Source organism: Alosa pseudoharengus, unplaced genomic scaffold, assembly GCF_046254945.1.
Source record: "Alosa pseudoharengus isolate Yale_2024_CS ecotype anadromous, Long Island Sound unplaced genomic scaffold, YU_APseudo_1.1 YU_APseudo_1.1_scf_5, whole genome shotgun sequence".
NCBI classification, from domain to species: Eukaryota; Metazoa; Chordata; class Actinopteri; order Clupeiformes; family Clupeidae; genus Alosa; species Alosa pseudoharengus.
Window position 1 is genome coordinate 34,924,315 of NW_027468837.1, and position 17,011 is coordinate 34,941,325.

Consider the following 17,011-nt stretch of genomic DNA (forward strand, 5'->3'; position numbering starts at 1 on the left):
GTTAATTCAAACTGGTTTTGATGGAACACTGACTAATATAGAGAATGCTGTCCCTGTCATTGCCAATGTGTGCTTGAAACACCTGGTATTGCACTATGTGGCATTGTTAGCGCAGGCAGCTACGTTACCTGAGGTGTTGTATTTCTGCTCTTTCTTGCCCTATGTCTACTACATTTATTAATATAAATGTCTACTACATTTATTTAATATACATTTACATTTATATGTATTAATTTAGCAGACATTTTTATCCAAACCGACTACCAGAATGAGGATACACAGAGAAAGAAATAATAGACACAAAAAAACAATAGCACAATATCACCTTGTTTATACAAGTTTATATATATTTTCCCTTCACCTGAATGATACATACCTTTAAAGTGACAAACATTTTAAATGCATATGTTTTCTCAAACCCTTTACTTTAGCCCTTTCATGTTAGCCTGGGAACACCCAGACCTTCACAATTGTACAATTTTCAAATTGGTACATTAATCGCTTACCAAAACCAAAATCTTGTAAATGAAGGTTTTAAATTCCAAAGAAATACACGTCCATGCTAGCTTGAGTTTTCCCATGCTGCCTTACGTGCGTGATTTTATTCATGCTGCTAGGCAGCCTGGATTCTATGGACTTCGTTTTCACCTCAACGAAGGAACCAATCACAGAACGGAAGGAGGACAGCAAGACGATGACGACACACCGAAACCGTTATGAGCTACGTACAGACGCATTTGATAGACATTCGTAGCGCCCAATAAACGGCTCTGGGCATTCGTAAACCACGTTTCAAATACGAGAAAATTAATGTCTAGTTCCCAGACCCCATCTCAATGAGATGAGGTCTGACGTTAGCCAGGCTACGTCCATGCCGAATTAGCAATTGTATTTGTGTGCCTGTGTTTTAGGGACATTGGAAATGGGCTTCATTGACCTTTTGGCCAGACTGACCTGCAGAGCAGATTCCAAATTTGCCAAAAGGTCTTATGGGTATTCCCAGGCTACTTCCATGTTTGAATTATGAAAATAATTATAAAGATTGTGTTTCTTACTCAAAAGTGACCTACACATTTAACATAATTTTATTTTATTTAAAAGTCATTAAACTGTCCATGACAAAGATGTAAAATTGTAAATGTAAAAGCCACAGCTGGCAATAAAGAATGTTATGTATTTGGCATGTTATGTTAAGCTATACAGAAACTTAATTGTAATAACACATTTTAGAAACAAAGACAGGAAAAACACTCAGTGATATACAATGTACACAATATACTAAAAATGAGAAAACATAACCTACTGATAAAAAAACTAATTCCATCATATATTCTAGCTCATTCTTATGCAGGCCCTGGTTGGAAGGCAAATGCAATTGGTCTCTTTATATATTTGTATAATTGTCATTTATATGATTATTTATGTTGATGTTTGTTAAATGCCTATAAATCTGAAATAATCTCTGAACAAATACAATAGATAAATCTAGCAGGTTACACAAACCAGACTTTAAAGATGAAGTGTGATGCAAAACATTTCAAGTGTTCCTGGGAACAGTTTACCCGAAGACAGAACTCTGATTCTCTAGACCAGAACAGGGTGATAGTTCAGATATAAATAATATGGAATTATGCATAGCGTGTGAGGTTTTCCTGACAATGACATCAATGAACATTAGTCTTTCTCACAGAATATTGACAGGAAACGTCTGTTTCCTCAAGGCTTACTTCTAATACACCATCCACCAGGTAGCCTGTCCCAAATCCAACTCTCACCCACCACCCTGAAGGCTTTCTCTATGCAGAGGGGAAAACATTGAACTCTCTCTTCGTGCTTGTGTGGCAGGGGAGCAGCCAGAAGTTCTAGGCCCTATGAAAGAATAATATTGTTCTGTGAGGGACTTCTGTCAATGCAGGCCACTTGGAATCGTCCTAACCCCCCAACCCCAACCCTTACAGCACCCATAAATAGGTGTATACTAAGCAAGTATACTAAATTTCCACTACAAACTCATTCAAAGTAGATTAAGTGTACAGCTCAGTTACTCACCTGACATCAATATCTTCAGCTGTAACAACACAGTTCTTCTCTGTGTAAAATTTCAGAAGTTTTTCCCAAGCTTTGCTGCAGGTCAACAATTCTTGGTTACCTAAAAAAGATCAAACATACATAAGCAACATCCTGTTTTAGTATGGGTGCTTTGTGCTCATATTAAGGGCTGTGATAAACACAATCCTCCCATTTGATATATCATGCTTAACAAAAAACAAATGTTTTGTAAAGATACCCAGACAGTCACTAGATATTTTGGTCAAAACATCTGTTCTCTGAGGGAGAACACAAAATATTAATTAATGGGAAGTCATCTTCAGGTGACGTGATCGAACTGGATCTCTAAACCTGTTTTATGGATTCTCAGCCCTATGCCTATATAAGTGCATGTCACAATAAAGTCATCCTTACTACTCCTTCTGAAGCGATGCTTCGGACCAGGTCCTGAGAGCAATGAGGTACGAACGGGTTTGAGTCTCATTGTCACCTTCAGAACACAGAGGTTATATTCATAACCATACATTCTCTTTCAGTCGAGTTCACTCAACGGTGAGCAATGGGAACACGTCTTCGGCAGCGCGTCATTGGCGACGATGCGCATGCACTCACCTTACCAGATCTATCGAGGGATTTGAATGCACAACGATTGTCTAGAATATAAGCTGGCCACGTAGTGCAAGCATATACTGACAATGCTAGTCTGCTGCGGAGCCGCACAGACAGCTCAGGAGCTGTAGCTCACTTCCTGGGGACGTGCTTCAACAGTGCACAATTGAGAGTGCATTATCAGAAGCGTCCACTATGCACACATGAGATCGCACCGAGCGCTCGGAGACAGTCGAGAATGCAGGTCTGTATGTAACACAAGCAGAGTACTGACGAGCATTAGTACTCAATCGTAGCTGAGCTTTGTAGCTCAGCGTAAGCTCAGAGACTACATCAAGTGGAGATCTTGGGAACGACGCTTATCGCCACCGGGTGGCATGTGTGGTATATGCAGGGAGTTCATCGTTGATAAGATCTAGCCATGGTGGGTCCATGGCTCTCACTAATGCATGACCGACAACAGCGAGCAGGCAAGAGATGCCTGGCCACGTCCAGGCTATAAAAGTGGACAAAGGTGCTGCCTGAAATCCAGCTCACGCTTAGATATATCTGTTCGATAAAAAATGTGTGTCTCTTCCTCTAGCCAGTGGGAGAGTCTTTGCTTTGCTTTGCTGAGCTCCGTAGCAGACAAACAACTGTTCGGTATTTCACAGGGGGGTGGTGCGTTCGGAGTAGGCAGAGCTTGTCCTGCTGGACATCTGGCTGAAAGGCCGCCAGTTTAATGATTCTACTCCGAGGGGCTGAGGTTAGCACCTTAGGTTGGTAGAAGGGGTTTGGATGTCATCTCGCGTGCCATTTATTTAGGAAGTGAACAGGAAATTAAATTTACCTAATTTTACCCACAATTCAGTGATCTTAAATTCCATAATTCATTACAAGTAGACCATTGGACCTGTTCATTTCAGGTTTGCTTTCTCATCAGTTGGACCGCACCAGAGTTCGTTAGATGGTGCGGACCGAGACCACCTCTTTTTGGAGGTCTTGGACCGATCAATTTGGTGAGCACCTGAGTGCAATTGTTGCATTCCGACCGACACAAATGAACAGAAACAATGGCTCAAACGCACTTGAGTTTGATTAAAACGGGCTATTGGTGTGAAAACGCCCTTAGAGTGATTTACAGTATATGATTTGGTTCATGGTTTGGTCCATGTCAGAGCCCTCACGTGTAAAACACTGCAACCACTGTGACATCTAAGGTTCCATCGCTGCACAGTGTCTGCAGTGATCCGGTGATCCGCTCCGAGGCAGGCTACACATTGGTCGTGACCGTCCTCATCAGGCATGGAGTTTGAGTATGGAGCTGGGCATCTACGATAATCTGCTGCCAGCGTAATATTTTTGCATTTCAGCTAGTCTTTGGTGGGGCTAGTAGCCACTGTGTAATCATGGAAGCTGGCAAGGCCCATAGTGGCAAGGGCCAGTAGCTCCCTCTGCATGTACAGTAGGCTAGGAGTTGAAGAAGGCAGAGAGGATGCCTTAATGAATGCCGCGGGGGGGAAATCCTAAAAAGGGATGTTGGAGATTGGTTTAGATCAAAGATGTCACCAGAAGGTGACTTCCCATTGGTTAACATTGAGTGGACTTAAATGAAAGAAAATGAGTTATGCTTTAAGAATTAAAGATCTCAACAGTCTAAACAAAAACATAAACATTAATTTTACGATGTTAACATGTTTCTGTGTGGATTCTATTTTTCCATAATCTTTCAATTAATTTGGATGGTTTATGATCACTTAACACTTTATGGTCAACTTTACTGGTTTCTTCTCTCACCCAAAATGCAGAGGCCATCTTGGGCCCTGGTGATGCCGACATTGATCTGGTTTGCATCCCCCACAAAGCCTATATGCTTAGCTCGCCACTCCCTTGTGTTTGCCTCTTTAATGGGGCATGAACGCACCACAGACAGAATCACATAGCGCCACTCACTGCCTGGATGAGAGAAGATGAAACATATGAGTACATTGTAAGTAGTATAAGGCTTTATGCCTTTTACTGGACAGAACAGTGGAGATTGACAGGAAGCAAGTGGGAGAGAGAGAGGATGTTTCTAACATTGATAGCTCCGATTTTTGATTATATTTGGATGAATCACAATGAAAGCCATTGTAAAACATTGACTGCATTACATTCTATATTACTGTGCCACAAATTCATTGCAAAAAATAATGTTGCTGTCAGGGTTTTTCAGAATAGGACCCAAGCTCAAGACTCGTTCAGGCCGAAGTGTAGAAAAACACGCTTTAATATAACAATATACAACTTAGACATTTACAAATGGCATGACTCAGACAGGATAACAGAAAGACAAGCCCACAAAGGACAGAGAAACAGGGGGGTAGAAGTACACAGACCAATTAACAGAAAGACAGAGGACTGGACGAAACCAACAAGACAATAACAGGGAAACTAACAAGACAGGAAATGCAGACTATATAAGGGAATGCCTTTTAAAATAGGTGTAGCCTTTTAAAATAGGTGTTCTACAATAAACTAAAGTGAATAAATAGAAGTAGTCGTATATTCTCATATAGAAGGACTCTTCTCATCCTAACAATGGATTATTCCTACCGCTGAAATCAAGAAGACGCCTATGTAGTCACAAAGCCAGAACTGAGAGACTCAGGAGAAGTTTTTATCCCCAGGCCATCCGAACTCTGAACTCACACTATACTGACTTTGCACACATTCACTCCTCAGCACTCTCAAACATTTCCCAACTCTGAACTCACACTATACTGACTTTGCACTCATTCACTCCTCAGCACTCATGACCCCCCCCACACACACACACACACACACCTACAAGACTTTTAGCACTTTTACATCCCTCACCCTATGCTACAGACCTTTTATTTATTTTCTTATTTCATCACACGTCAAAACACACACACACACACACACACACACACACACACACACACACACACACACACACACACATATCTGACTTTCTCCAACTTTTGTAGCCTGGCCTTGGCCTGTCTACGTACTTCCGGTCGATTTATTTTCCCTACAGTACTCCGTCTGGAATAGGTTGATCCGCTTTCGTTTACTTCGGCAGTTGGGCAGCCGACCAACCAGCGAACAGTGGGCGTCCCTGAGAGCGATTACGTACCCAGGCATGGTGTGTCAATTACTACGTCCCCGCCCCTGAAGCAGATGCTTGGAATACATCAACGTAGGGAGCGAAAATGACTTATACTTATGAAATCTTTGAGCAAATGTAAGTAATACTTTAGCCTATTAACAGGAGTGTCATGAACGAAGTTACAGTGGAGTAGGATGTTATATCGTCAGCTAAACTTTAGTCATAGATTTTGTCACTTGAAATAGGCTACGAACGGAGTCAAACTGTAGTTTAGTAGGCTACATGGTCGGGTCAAAATCGCTATTTTTCAAACACTAAGAAGGCTCGACATAACTTGAAACTTTGATCGAAGCATCATCAGTGTCTCTACATATGAACTCGAGCATTAAAAACATTGTTCGTGAACACACTCCTTGCAAGATGGCAAAATGGCAGCGAGCAGAAAAAACAAGTGAGTTGTTCAAAACCTCTCTTTTAGTAAACTCTGTGTACACCAACAATGTTCTCAATGCTCGAGTTCATGTGTAGAGACACTGATGATACTTCGATCAAAGTTTCATGTTGTGTCGAGCCTTCATAGTATTTGAAAAATAGCGATTTTGACGCGATTGTATCAAATAAGTAGTAGCCCTATACGAATCCCATTCAAAAGGTAATTTCACCCGAAAATGACAACGCATACAAGCTTAAAAGTGGCGCTTTGGACGTACTTATGCATTTATATGAAAGTTTGACTTGGGTACATTCACAAAACACTATATGATGCATTTTGGCGAGAGTTACGCAGATGAAACGTGTGATTGTTTGCTGATAAGATGCACCCGTGCTTAGGGGCGTGCTGTAGAGAAACTTCTCTGTATGACGAAACGCCGGTTGTTAGTGATTGGTTCAAAGGAACTCCAATGATTTTAAACCTCAAACTGTGCCCTCCCACCCGGAAATAAACGAATGTCTATGGATCTAGGCCAGACTCTCTGCAAAGTCAGAGAGTCTGGGTTTCCAGGCTACAACTTTTGCACATCTCCATAGAACTTTTTATTTATTATTTTGGATGTCTCTTCCATCTACCCATGTCCTTGATTGCCTAGCCTTTCTGCCCCACCCCACCCCCCACCCCACCCCACACACAAAAAACACACACACTTACATCATCACTGTCATCACCTCACATACATACAGCACACTGCTTGCTACAGTAAGCCTCCTCTACTTGCTGCACACTGCCCCCCCCCCTACATAAACAGCACATTGTCTTCAGGATCTTCTCCAACACACATCCTCTACATACTTACAACCTCCTCTACTTGCTGCACACTGCCCCCACCTACCCACACACACACTACACACACACACACACAGTCACTGCTCCACTCCCCTCCCGCCCACACACACATCTTCACTGTCATCACTCACATACATCATACATACAGTACTCTGCTTGCAATAGTAAGTCCCTTCACCATACTTGCAGTACACTGCCCCCCCTCTCCCCTACATACACAGCACATTATTTCATCAGGAAGCTTCTCCAACACACATCCCCAACATACTTACAGCACACTGCCCCCCCCCCCACAATACACAGCACATTGTCTCATGAGGAAGCTTCTCCAACACACATTTTGCACACTGCCCTCTCCCCACATACACAGCAGACTATCCCATCTCCCCTGTCATCCCCCCAACACACACACCAAGACCCCTGGCAGTTGGGTTAGCCCCTTGAGCCGTGGATCTGCCCAAGGTTTCTTCCTTGGTAAGGGAGTTTTTCCATGCCCCTGTTGCTCTTGGGTGCTCCTTGTTGGTGCCCCCCCCCCCCCATCCCAATCCTCCCCCACCTTTCTTATGCAGCCCTTGCCACTTAATCTAAATTAATCTACTTAAATCTTCTACTGCACTTTTTACCCCCCCCCCCCCCCCATTAATGCACAAATAGGCTGACACCAGACATAATTTCAATGCATTTCTTACTTCCAGTAACTATATGCATGTGACAATAAACTTCCTTGTATCCTTGTATATTTGCAAACATCATGACATAAAGCTGAAGCTGATGAAGATAAGACACAAGATGCAGGAGAGGAGCTCTGCAGCATCTTACCTTGGCTTTTTGTGATAGTGCAGACGGTGATTTGAGTAAGCTTCTTTTTGTTCAGCCGTCTTTTAATATCTGACACTTGAGCATTGTAAGGAGACAGGATAGCAATGTCTTCTTGATTCACACCACCCTTATTAACCAGCAAGCCAGCTATTTTTGTCTGTTACAAAAAGTGGAAAACACAGCATTCAGTAACTATGAATATGAAAATAACCAATTCAAAGCTCAGGGTAAAAACAAACTACCGGTACTTAATAAATAAGGAGCAAAGACGGATCTACATGTATTACTTACGGCTTTGACGCTCTCCTTACGGTTTCTAACAGATTTTTCATTTCCTTTTTTTGTGGAAACAAACTGACTGATCTCTTTCCCCCTTATATCCACAAAGACTATTCGAGTTGATCGTGTCATCCCATGCCTTTTTATCTGCAGGACACTCCCCATGCAACTGGAGGCTGTTACCAGTTCATTTTTATAGTAAGCACTTGATGGGAACTCACAAATCTCTTCATGCTGTAAAAACAGAATCATTTTACCAAAATGTTTTATATTCGAATGTTACTGATATTTATATTTTAACATTGATATATCATTGATGCATTAATATACACCAATCAGCCATAACAACACTCTCCACCACCGATATGTGTGCGGCACTGAGCAGGACTAATGCACGTAAGGCTGCTGGTCCTGATGGTATCCCCGGACGTGTGCTCAGGGCCTGTGCTGTGCAGCTGACTGAGGTTTGGACTGACATATTTGATCTGTCACTAGCCCAGGCGGCTGTCCCCGCGTGCTTTAAAACCACCTCCATCGTGCTGGTGCCAAAACTCTCCACTGCAACAAGCCTTAATGACTTCCATCCAGTTGCACTCACCCCCATCATCATGAAGTGCTTCGAGAGGCTGGTCCCACTGGACCCCTACCAATTCGTCTACCGTCAGAACAGGAGCACAGAGTAATCCATATCTACGGCACTTCTCTCTGCCTTGTCCCACCTTGACAATAGCAACACCTATGTGAGAATGCTGTTCATTGACTTTAGTTCAGCATTCAACACCATCATCCCCTCCAAACTGATCACCAAACTCAGTGAACTGGGCATCAATACCTCCATCTGTAACTGGATTCTGGACTTCCTAACTAACAGACCGCAGTCTGTTAGGTTAGATAATCGCACCTCCTCAACCATCACCCTGAACACCGGTGTACCACAGGGATGTGTGCTGAGCCCTCTCCTCTACTCCCTCTTCACCTATGACTGCACACTTGTACATGGCTCTAACACCATTGACAAGTTTGTAGACGACACTACGGTGATTAGTCTCATCGGCAACAATGATGAGACGGCATACAGGGAGGAGGTCCAGCACCTAACATTGTGGTGTACTGACAACAACCTGGTCCTCAACACCAAGAAGACCAAAGAGCTCATTGTGGACTTCAGGAAGTCTAAAGCTAGCACACACACCTCCATTCTCATCAACGGGACTGAGGTGGAGCGTGTCACCAGCTTCAAGTTCCTGGGTGTCCACATCTCTGAGGACCTCTCTTGGACCCTCAACACCTCTACCCTCATCAAGACGACACTGGTCTTTTCTTTCTGAGGAGGCTAAAGAAGGTCCACCTGTCTCCTCAGATCCTAGTGAACTTCTACCGCTGCACCATCGAGATCATCCTCACCAACTGTGTCACAGTTTGGTATGGCAACTGCTCTGCCTACAACCGAAAAGCACTGCAGAGGGTGGTGAAATCTGCCCAAAGGAAGTTTCTTTCCTGCAGCTGTCACCCTACTGAACTCTAGCTCCGCATCCCGGTGACAACCAGTCAACTAAGCCCTCAACCCCCCCTTCACCTATCAGTAGTCATAACGTTATGGCTGATCGGTCCAATACTATCAATCCAATACATCAGTAAATACTGTAGATTTCATCTGTTGTGATAATACTCATAATTATCACTGGAAAGATGGACAACCTGTGCTTGGAGTAATCACAATGCATTACCATTCTGTACTGGGTGTTGAGCGTAGCTGCCTTTTTATATGCATGGGAGGTTATACAGCGCTCAAAGAGAGACCTTGACATGCCCATCTTCTTTGCCCTTTCATTCGTCACAATGGGTCGCAACTGTTTGTGGTCACCCAGTAATACAATCTGTAAAATATCCAAAAACGTAAAAACATATAATTATTTAGCATAACATAAAAGTAATTATTACATCACTATTAGGGCTGTCAAAATAACTGATTAATTTCGATAAATTAATTTGAGAAAAAATAACTGATTAAAAAAATTAGTGCAGATTAATCGATTCCGTATGACCTTTGACCCCGAGCCGTTCTAGTCAGTAAAAATTAGACTGTAAAATGAAGGAGAGAGAAGAAAACGTGCTGCCTGGATCATTGATTGGAACATTTATTTTTAAAAAACGGCCTCATGGTGTTGATAAATAATAAAGTGTTGAAAATAAAGTCCTCTGCAATGTCTGCAATAAGGAATTTGCATATCACCGGAGTTCATCAACTCTATTGTCGCACATCAATGCAAAGAAATAAGTGTTGACATTGAGGGGAGTGTTAATTTATTTTAATTGTGTCCCCTAGGTTATATCTGTGGCCTGAAATGCCTTGTATGTGAAAAAAAAACTTCTTCCCGAAGCACTTTTGAATTTATTTCCTCAGCATATTAGGTCATATCATAGATTATTATGGCAATTATTTGAACAGTGAAAATAATAATAAAAGAGTCTTTGAACTTTAATGTCACTAATGCTGATTATTCAATAATTCATTTGAATTTAAATATTTAAAATACTTTCACAGCAAAAAATATATATAGATTATTTAGATTAATTAATCACAGAGTATGTAATTAATTAGATTTTTTTTTTTAATCGATTGACAGCCCTAATCACTATATTTATCTTATAGACTGATGTGCTCACAGACTAGTTGGATCATGTTGTAACCTGAATTGGCTCTGAGATGTGTGTAATTTTGCCACTGTGTTTCTGGAGTGGATGTGGTTGGTGCCCTCATCAAGGGCTTGCGTGTTGCTGATCGGATCATGAACGGGCCCGGCCACAGCAATGAGGAGGAATGACTGAACAATTTGTGATTGGTTGGTTGCTGGCTTTGAATAATTTGTTGGTGCCCACTTGAAAGACTTGCAGTTTGGCTTGGTATGTTGCTGATCATCGCACCACAGCAACAAAGAGAAATGACTTTGAAAATAATTTGTTGGTACTTGCTGGTATTTGTGGATGCCTACTGTACATCAAGGGCATGTGGTTTGTCTGATTATGTTGTCGATCAGATCATAAATGACTACAGCAACAAAGACGAATTACCAAAGAATTTGTCGGTATTTGTAGGTAGAGAACCCATCATGAGTGTTGAGGGGTGTGGGTCTGGGTGGAGATGTTGTGGGCCTAATTCAACGAAACGCCAATGAAGGAGAGTGGCTGCTTAACCCTAGTGAAATACTTTCAAAATACTTTTCGACTGTTCTGTTGGTGATTTTTTGATGGTAAATAAGCTTGGGTGTTAAATGGCCGTGGAAAATCCCCTACCTATAGCACTAGGTATTTAACACATCTCCTGTGTATATCTGAAAAAAATATATTATAAGCTTTATGTATTTCTTGGGTTTTATATTTTTCACATTAATGCACAGTCACTGGAGTCAGAAAGGCAACATAGCATTTCACTAAATATTGTACTTTATATAATTGTATGTAACATCCACTAATTTCCAAATATTGTTGTATTAACTTATTAATAAACAAGGTTCTGTCTAATCTATCAATATTCTGAAATCTCAGATGGCAGACTGATATCATGAACTATGTACCAAGTGGCAAGTTATAAGTGACTCCTGTTGTTGACATGCAGCAAGCACACAATAATGACACCATAGATGACTTACTGCATGGCTAGTGAGGAGTTCTGTGAAGGGGAGACAATGGGAAGGACAGAGGCTGCTTATTAAAATTAATCAGCAGTGCTAAACACAGGCTTCATGGCAGACTGGCAGAACAAAATGTTGGAAAATGTAAAAACTCCTTTAGACGACCACAAAGAATGAGCAAAAGGTTGTTAATCAGATAAGAAATGGGAATTGTTCCATAGAGGAGATTGCTAAGACAATGTCTTTGAATGGCCAGTTGCATTTTCAGCGCTATACCATGCAGCTAAAGTGGATGAAATAACACTACCAAATAAACATTTAGGGTGCAAATTGCGATGTCCTATTCCTGTGAAGGGCAGATCTTGAAGTCTATGGGGATGTACTACAATAGCTCCTTCAATGCTCCTCCATGGCACTTTACTGACTGAAAACCCTTATCCTATGGGACTGCATTCTAGAAAGCCAAGCTGCAGGCTACACCAATAAAGTGGCCGTTTGGAGAAATTATTTTAATCATGTTGGCAACTAAGTGTAAAATAAGCACCATAATGTGGAGAGCCCTATCCTGTCAGGATCTTAACATGACTTATGAACTATACTTTATGCCTTATTTGCAGCAGCTTTACAGATATGAACATGGACACAGATATGAACATAAATAACTACCTGAACCGTGCCACCGAGGATGAAGACATTTTTATGGTATGTTGGTCTCAAGGGCCCACATCAACCTAGCCCATAATCACTCATTTGTGATTTGCACCCACCCGGTAAAAATGAAGTGCAATATCATTCTGCTTTAATCACCCATCTCTTCAGTTAAGATGTTCAGAACTGCACCAAATTGTTATGTGTATGATTAAACTGACATTCTCTGGGGGTATGCCACGTTTTGTAGAATTTCATCCATGGGGGGGTCTAAAAAATGTATATAGTATAGTATTATATAGTATAAAGTTATGTGTACATTTAGTGACTGTACTCTCATTGGCCTGTAGATGGTGGTGCACACATACACACGCACACACACACACAGGCACGCACATACTATTGGTATCGGCAATTAGAACAGCCGATACATAATTACAAATTCAGTAGGATTAAAGGAAAACTAAATATTCATCATCATTTAGCTGCATTTCCAGTATTGGTGTTACGTAGTCGTTTGTCCACCAGATGGCTCATCGTTGCAGTGAGACGTAATTTTGTTGGAAGTTAATCTAAAGTGGGTTGGAAAGACAATAGACGCGTTCCTTCAAGGACAACACTGTAGTTTACCGCAGAGAACGTCTAATAAGGGTAGGATGATTTCCACATGAAATGTAATTCCCATTTCTTCTTGAAGCCGAAATAAATCTGAGAATGTTTATCGGACATGCTTGGTTTTTACTGCAGGTAGGCTACGTTAATCTTATACAAGTTACAGCCTAGGAAGTAGGTAAAATAATGTTACTGTTAGCATTGGTTGAGTGATGGAGGCCAATTTGATTATTGATGTAGAAAACCATACATGCGGTTATAGGCTACCAAGCAAATTGATAACAGCACTAATTCTATCTTTTGACTGTCATCTCATTCTCTTCTCACCATAACCTAGGCTAGCCTACTAACAGGAGCTAAGTGAGTTAGCCACAACACGTTCGCTAACGTGATGGTTTTCTAATGGAAAATATATACCTGAAAGATGACCTATACAATGTAGCCTACAGGTGTACCCTTCATCAGTCCAGTTACAATGGATGGACTGCCCTACTTGTGATTGTTTAGAGATTTTTTAAGGTTTTATAACAATGCTACACATTTTTTGCCAAGTGCTACAAATCTATTCACCTTTGCAGCGCCAGTAGGCTACTTTCTGTGCAGCCCGCAAACACACATGCCAAACAAGCATACACAAAAGTTTCAAGAGTGGAGGATGGAGTAGAAGATGGAGATAAATTGATTAATGTGATTTATTTTCGCGGAATGGATGTACAGGATTGAGCGGCGGTCATATTTTGTACCACTATGCGGTACATCTAGTTTAATGCAATGATTGGAAGTATTTTGTTGTTGTTTTTTCCAGCAAAAACTACACATGGTAACTGCCATTTCTATTTAGTTTTTCTGGATTATGTGCAAATTGACTGCAGAGAATAAAAAATTATAGTACTGTAACAAATAGAGCAAGATGTACAGCAATTTAGAATTTAACAATAACATTTCTACTGATTGCATAAATGTTCCCTGATTGCATATGCTACATCTTGCTTCAATTAAACTTTCAGTTTCTGTGTTTTTACTGTGCCTACCTTCTGGGGATAGTAGCTGACCAGTGGTACCAGAGCTTGCGGCTCTGTTGCCATGGCGCACTCATCAATCAGGATCATTTTGGCGCTGATGAACTTTGTGAGGCTTGCAGAGGACGCTGCCGTGCAAGTGCAGAGGATAACATTGTGTCTCTTCAGTTCATACTCCCGCGCTTTATTGAGCACTTCTTTGTAGCTGTAGATGAAAGGAAAAAGTATCCAGTGGAATAGTGAGGACTAACTCAAAGTAGAAAACAAATCAATAATGATTTTGATTAAACAAATGGGGCGCATGGGGAAATATAGGGACACATTGGGGCAAGAGTTATAGAGCATTTGGAGTGGACTGATACCAACCATAAAACTTTTTAATACAGGTGCCCAGGCTTGCATAGAATTAAAACATTAGAATTAGAAGGTGTAAAGCCCTATGGTTTTTGTAAGGATTATTATAGTTATTTGTCTCCTTATGCCCAGAGCCGGACAGTAACGGAGAACATTTACTTGAGTACAATTCTGAGGGATCTGTACTTTACTCGAGTATCATTTTTGGGGAGTACTCATGACTTTACTCAAGTACATTTGAGAGGCAAATATTGTACGCTTTACTCCACTACATTTCTATCCATAACCGGGAGTACCCGTTACTTCTAAAAAAAAAAAGGAAAAAAGAAAAATCTCGGAAACCCTCAATTTGTTGTTTCCCTCTCAAACGTGATTGGATTGTGCAGGCGCCACTGATTGGGACAGCCTATCAGCAATCACCTTCAGCTTTCCGCCAAAGTCAACTCCATGGTCAGATTTAGATAAGAGACGAAACCATGGACGAAACAATGAAGACGCAGCAGGTCCATCCCGGGAATGTGCCAACCTGTGGCCCCACCTCGCCAGACTATTTAAATTTTCTGAACAAGTTAATGATAGTTTTCGCTTTCAAAGATGAAAATGACTTGATTTTACTTTCAATTCCTTTTACATTCTCCAAGGTATTAACATTACAATTTTTCATAACTCCATGTAGGACGATTCTGTACATAAATGTAAGCAGGCTGTAGTAATGCAATATTTAGAAAATATAGGCTACTCTTGTACTCTTGATACTCAAGTACTTTTAAAAACAAGGACTTCAGTACTTTTACTTAAGTAGACATCTGACTGTTGTACTTTTACTTGTACTTGAGTAAAATGTAGCAAAGGGTATCTGTACTTTTACTCAAGTAATGAAGCTGTGTACTCTGTCCGCCTCTGCTTATGCCAGACCTTTTTTTTGTAGTGGTTCCCATGGGCGAAAGGTCATCAACATCAGTAGTCACATGAAGCAATCAAGGACATAGGCTTGGCCTCGGGTGTAGCCCAGGGACTCCCTAGTGCCCCCTTTTGCCGGACTTTGCCTTTTGTGAGGGGGTCACCATGGTCGAAAACTCATGAAATTGGGCACAAACATCAATTGTCACTAGCCTGGGTTTTCCCATGCTGCCTTACGCGCGCAATTTTATTCCCGCTGCTAGGCAGCCTGGATTCTATGGACTTCGTTTTCACCTCAACGAAGGAACCAATCACAGAACGGAGGGAGGGCAGCAAGACGATGACGACACACCGAAGCCTTTATGAGCTACGTACAGGCGCATTTGATAGACATTCGTAGCGCCCAATCAACGGCTCTGGGCATTCGTAAACCACGTTTCAAATACAAGAAAATTAATGTCTAGTTCCCAGACCCCATCTCAATGAGATGAGGTCTGACGTTAGCCAGGCTAAATTGTCACATAAACCATTAAGCATTTACAATATGTTTTAAAGTGACTTATCAACTTGTAAGTAATTTATTAATGTTATCTAATGATGTATACGTTTGAAAAGGCTCATGGTATGAGTAGTTCCTTCACTCGGAAATTAAAATATGTACTACTCAGTCTTGTACCTTTGCCTTTTTTCGTTTTTCTGTTAGTTTTTTTTGCTCGAAATGATATGTTGTATGATTATGAGTCACGTCGTAGCTGGTTAGCCTAAGGCCTGGTCTAAAACTCCTAGTATATGTATTTTTCCAGACGTTGATTGGAGAAATTGAAACTTACTTCCGGAAACTAAGCTCTCTCGGAGGAGGGGCGGGACTGTCGAGGTCTATTTGTACATGATGTCAAGATGTTGGAAATGTGTCATACAGTCACAATGCACTGGTTGATTTGGCTGAAACTTCACAGGCTATTGATTATTATCGTAATGCTGATATTCACATGCCCAAAATGCATGTCTGGCCACCGTCTAGCAACAGAAAGAATGGCTATTTTGCTCGTCTTATAATTCCTAGACGGCTCATCAGATGGGTATTTCAAAGGGGCAGAATTTAAAAATCCCAGATAAGAGATAATGCAAGGCTTTATTCTTTTTGCATCCTTTTTGCATCCATTCTATAACAACACACACAACTGTAAAATAACGAATGTTCATTAATGTAGATTATGTTGATGTTTGTCTTGGCAGTCATCCCTAATCTACAGGAGATGACCTTCATGGGCTGGGAACTATGGACAGAACACTTGGATTGAGAGCTACCTGTAAAAGTTACATCACTTCTACTGTGTGACTACGAGTGTAAGTGAATCTTTGTGCACACATCAACAGCAAACATACTAAATAGAATGTAATAAATTCTTACCCTTCTATTTCCTTTTCTTCAGCTTCTGGTTCAGAAATTCCACATCTTTTTATTTTCTCATCAAAAGCCTTTATTTCCTTTGAGTAAGGGTTTTTTTCATTGTCCCGAATACGATAATGCAGGGTAATGCTCCTGGAAAAGAATTAAGTGATATTTTTCTTCAATAACCATGGGTTGTAGTTAAGTTGCCATTATCAATAAAACATAGTTCTTACACTTTTCCTAAAGAAAAATTCCAAGTTTTTCCCAAACTTTTTCAAAACTGACGATTTTTCATATAGATCTCTGTTTCTTGACGTCATG

The 17,011-nt window shown here is 41.0% G+C and overlaps 1 protein-coding gene across 4 annotated transcripts in view; it reads right to left on the reverse strand.

Moving 5' to 3' along the window:
* Nucleotides 1-326: 326 nt before the first annotated feature.
* Nucleotides 327-17,011, reverse strand: part of LOC143104697 (3'-5' exoribonuclease HELZ2-like) — a 58,453-nt gene continuing 41,768 nt past the window's right edge. For 3 of the 4 annotated variants that reach the window (XM_076268938.1, XM_076268935.1, XM_076268937.1), the window contains 8 exons: nt 16,709-16,840; nt 14,056-14,248; nt 9,860-10,009; nt 8,145-8,366; nt 7,854-8,010; nt 4,435-4,593; nt 2,050-2,149; nt 327-1,869 (listed from right to left, as the gene is read on the reverse strand). In XM_076268938.1, coding sequence (XP_076125053.1) covers nt 1,863-1,869; nt 2,050-2,149; nt 4,435-4,593; nt 7,854-8,010; nt 8,145-8,366; nt 9,860-10,009; nt 14,056-14,248; nt 16,709-16,840 — 1,120 coding nt within the window. In that variant the 3' untranslated portion in view covers nt 327-1,862. Of the gene's footprint in view, nt 1,870-2,049; nt 2,150-3,832; nt 4,164-4,434; nt 4,594-7,853; nt 8,011-8,144; nt 8,367-9,859; nt 10,010-14,055; nt 14,249-16,708; nt 16,841-17,011 lie in introns of those variants that run through there. The other variant, XM_076268936.1, reaches the window with a different exon arrangement.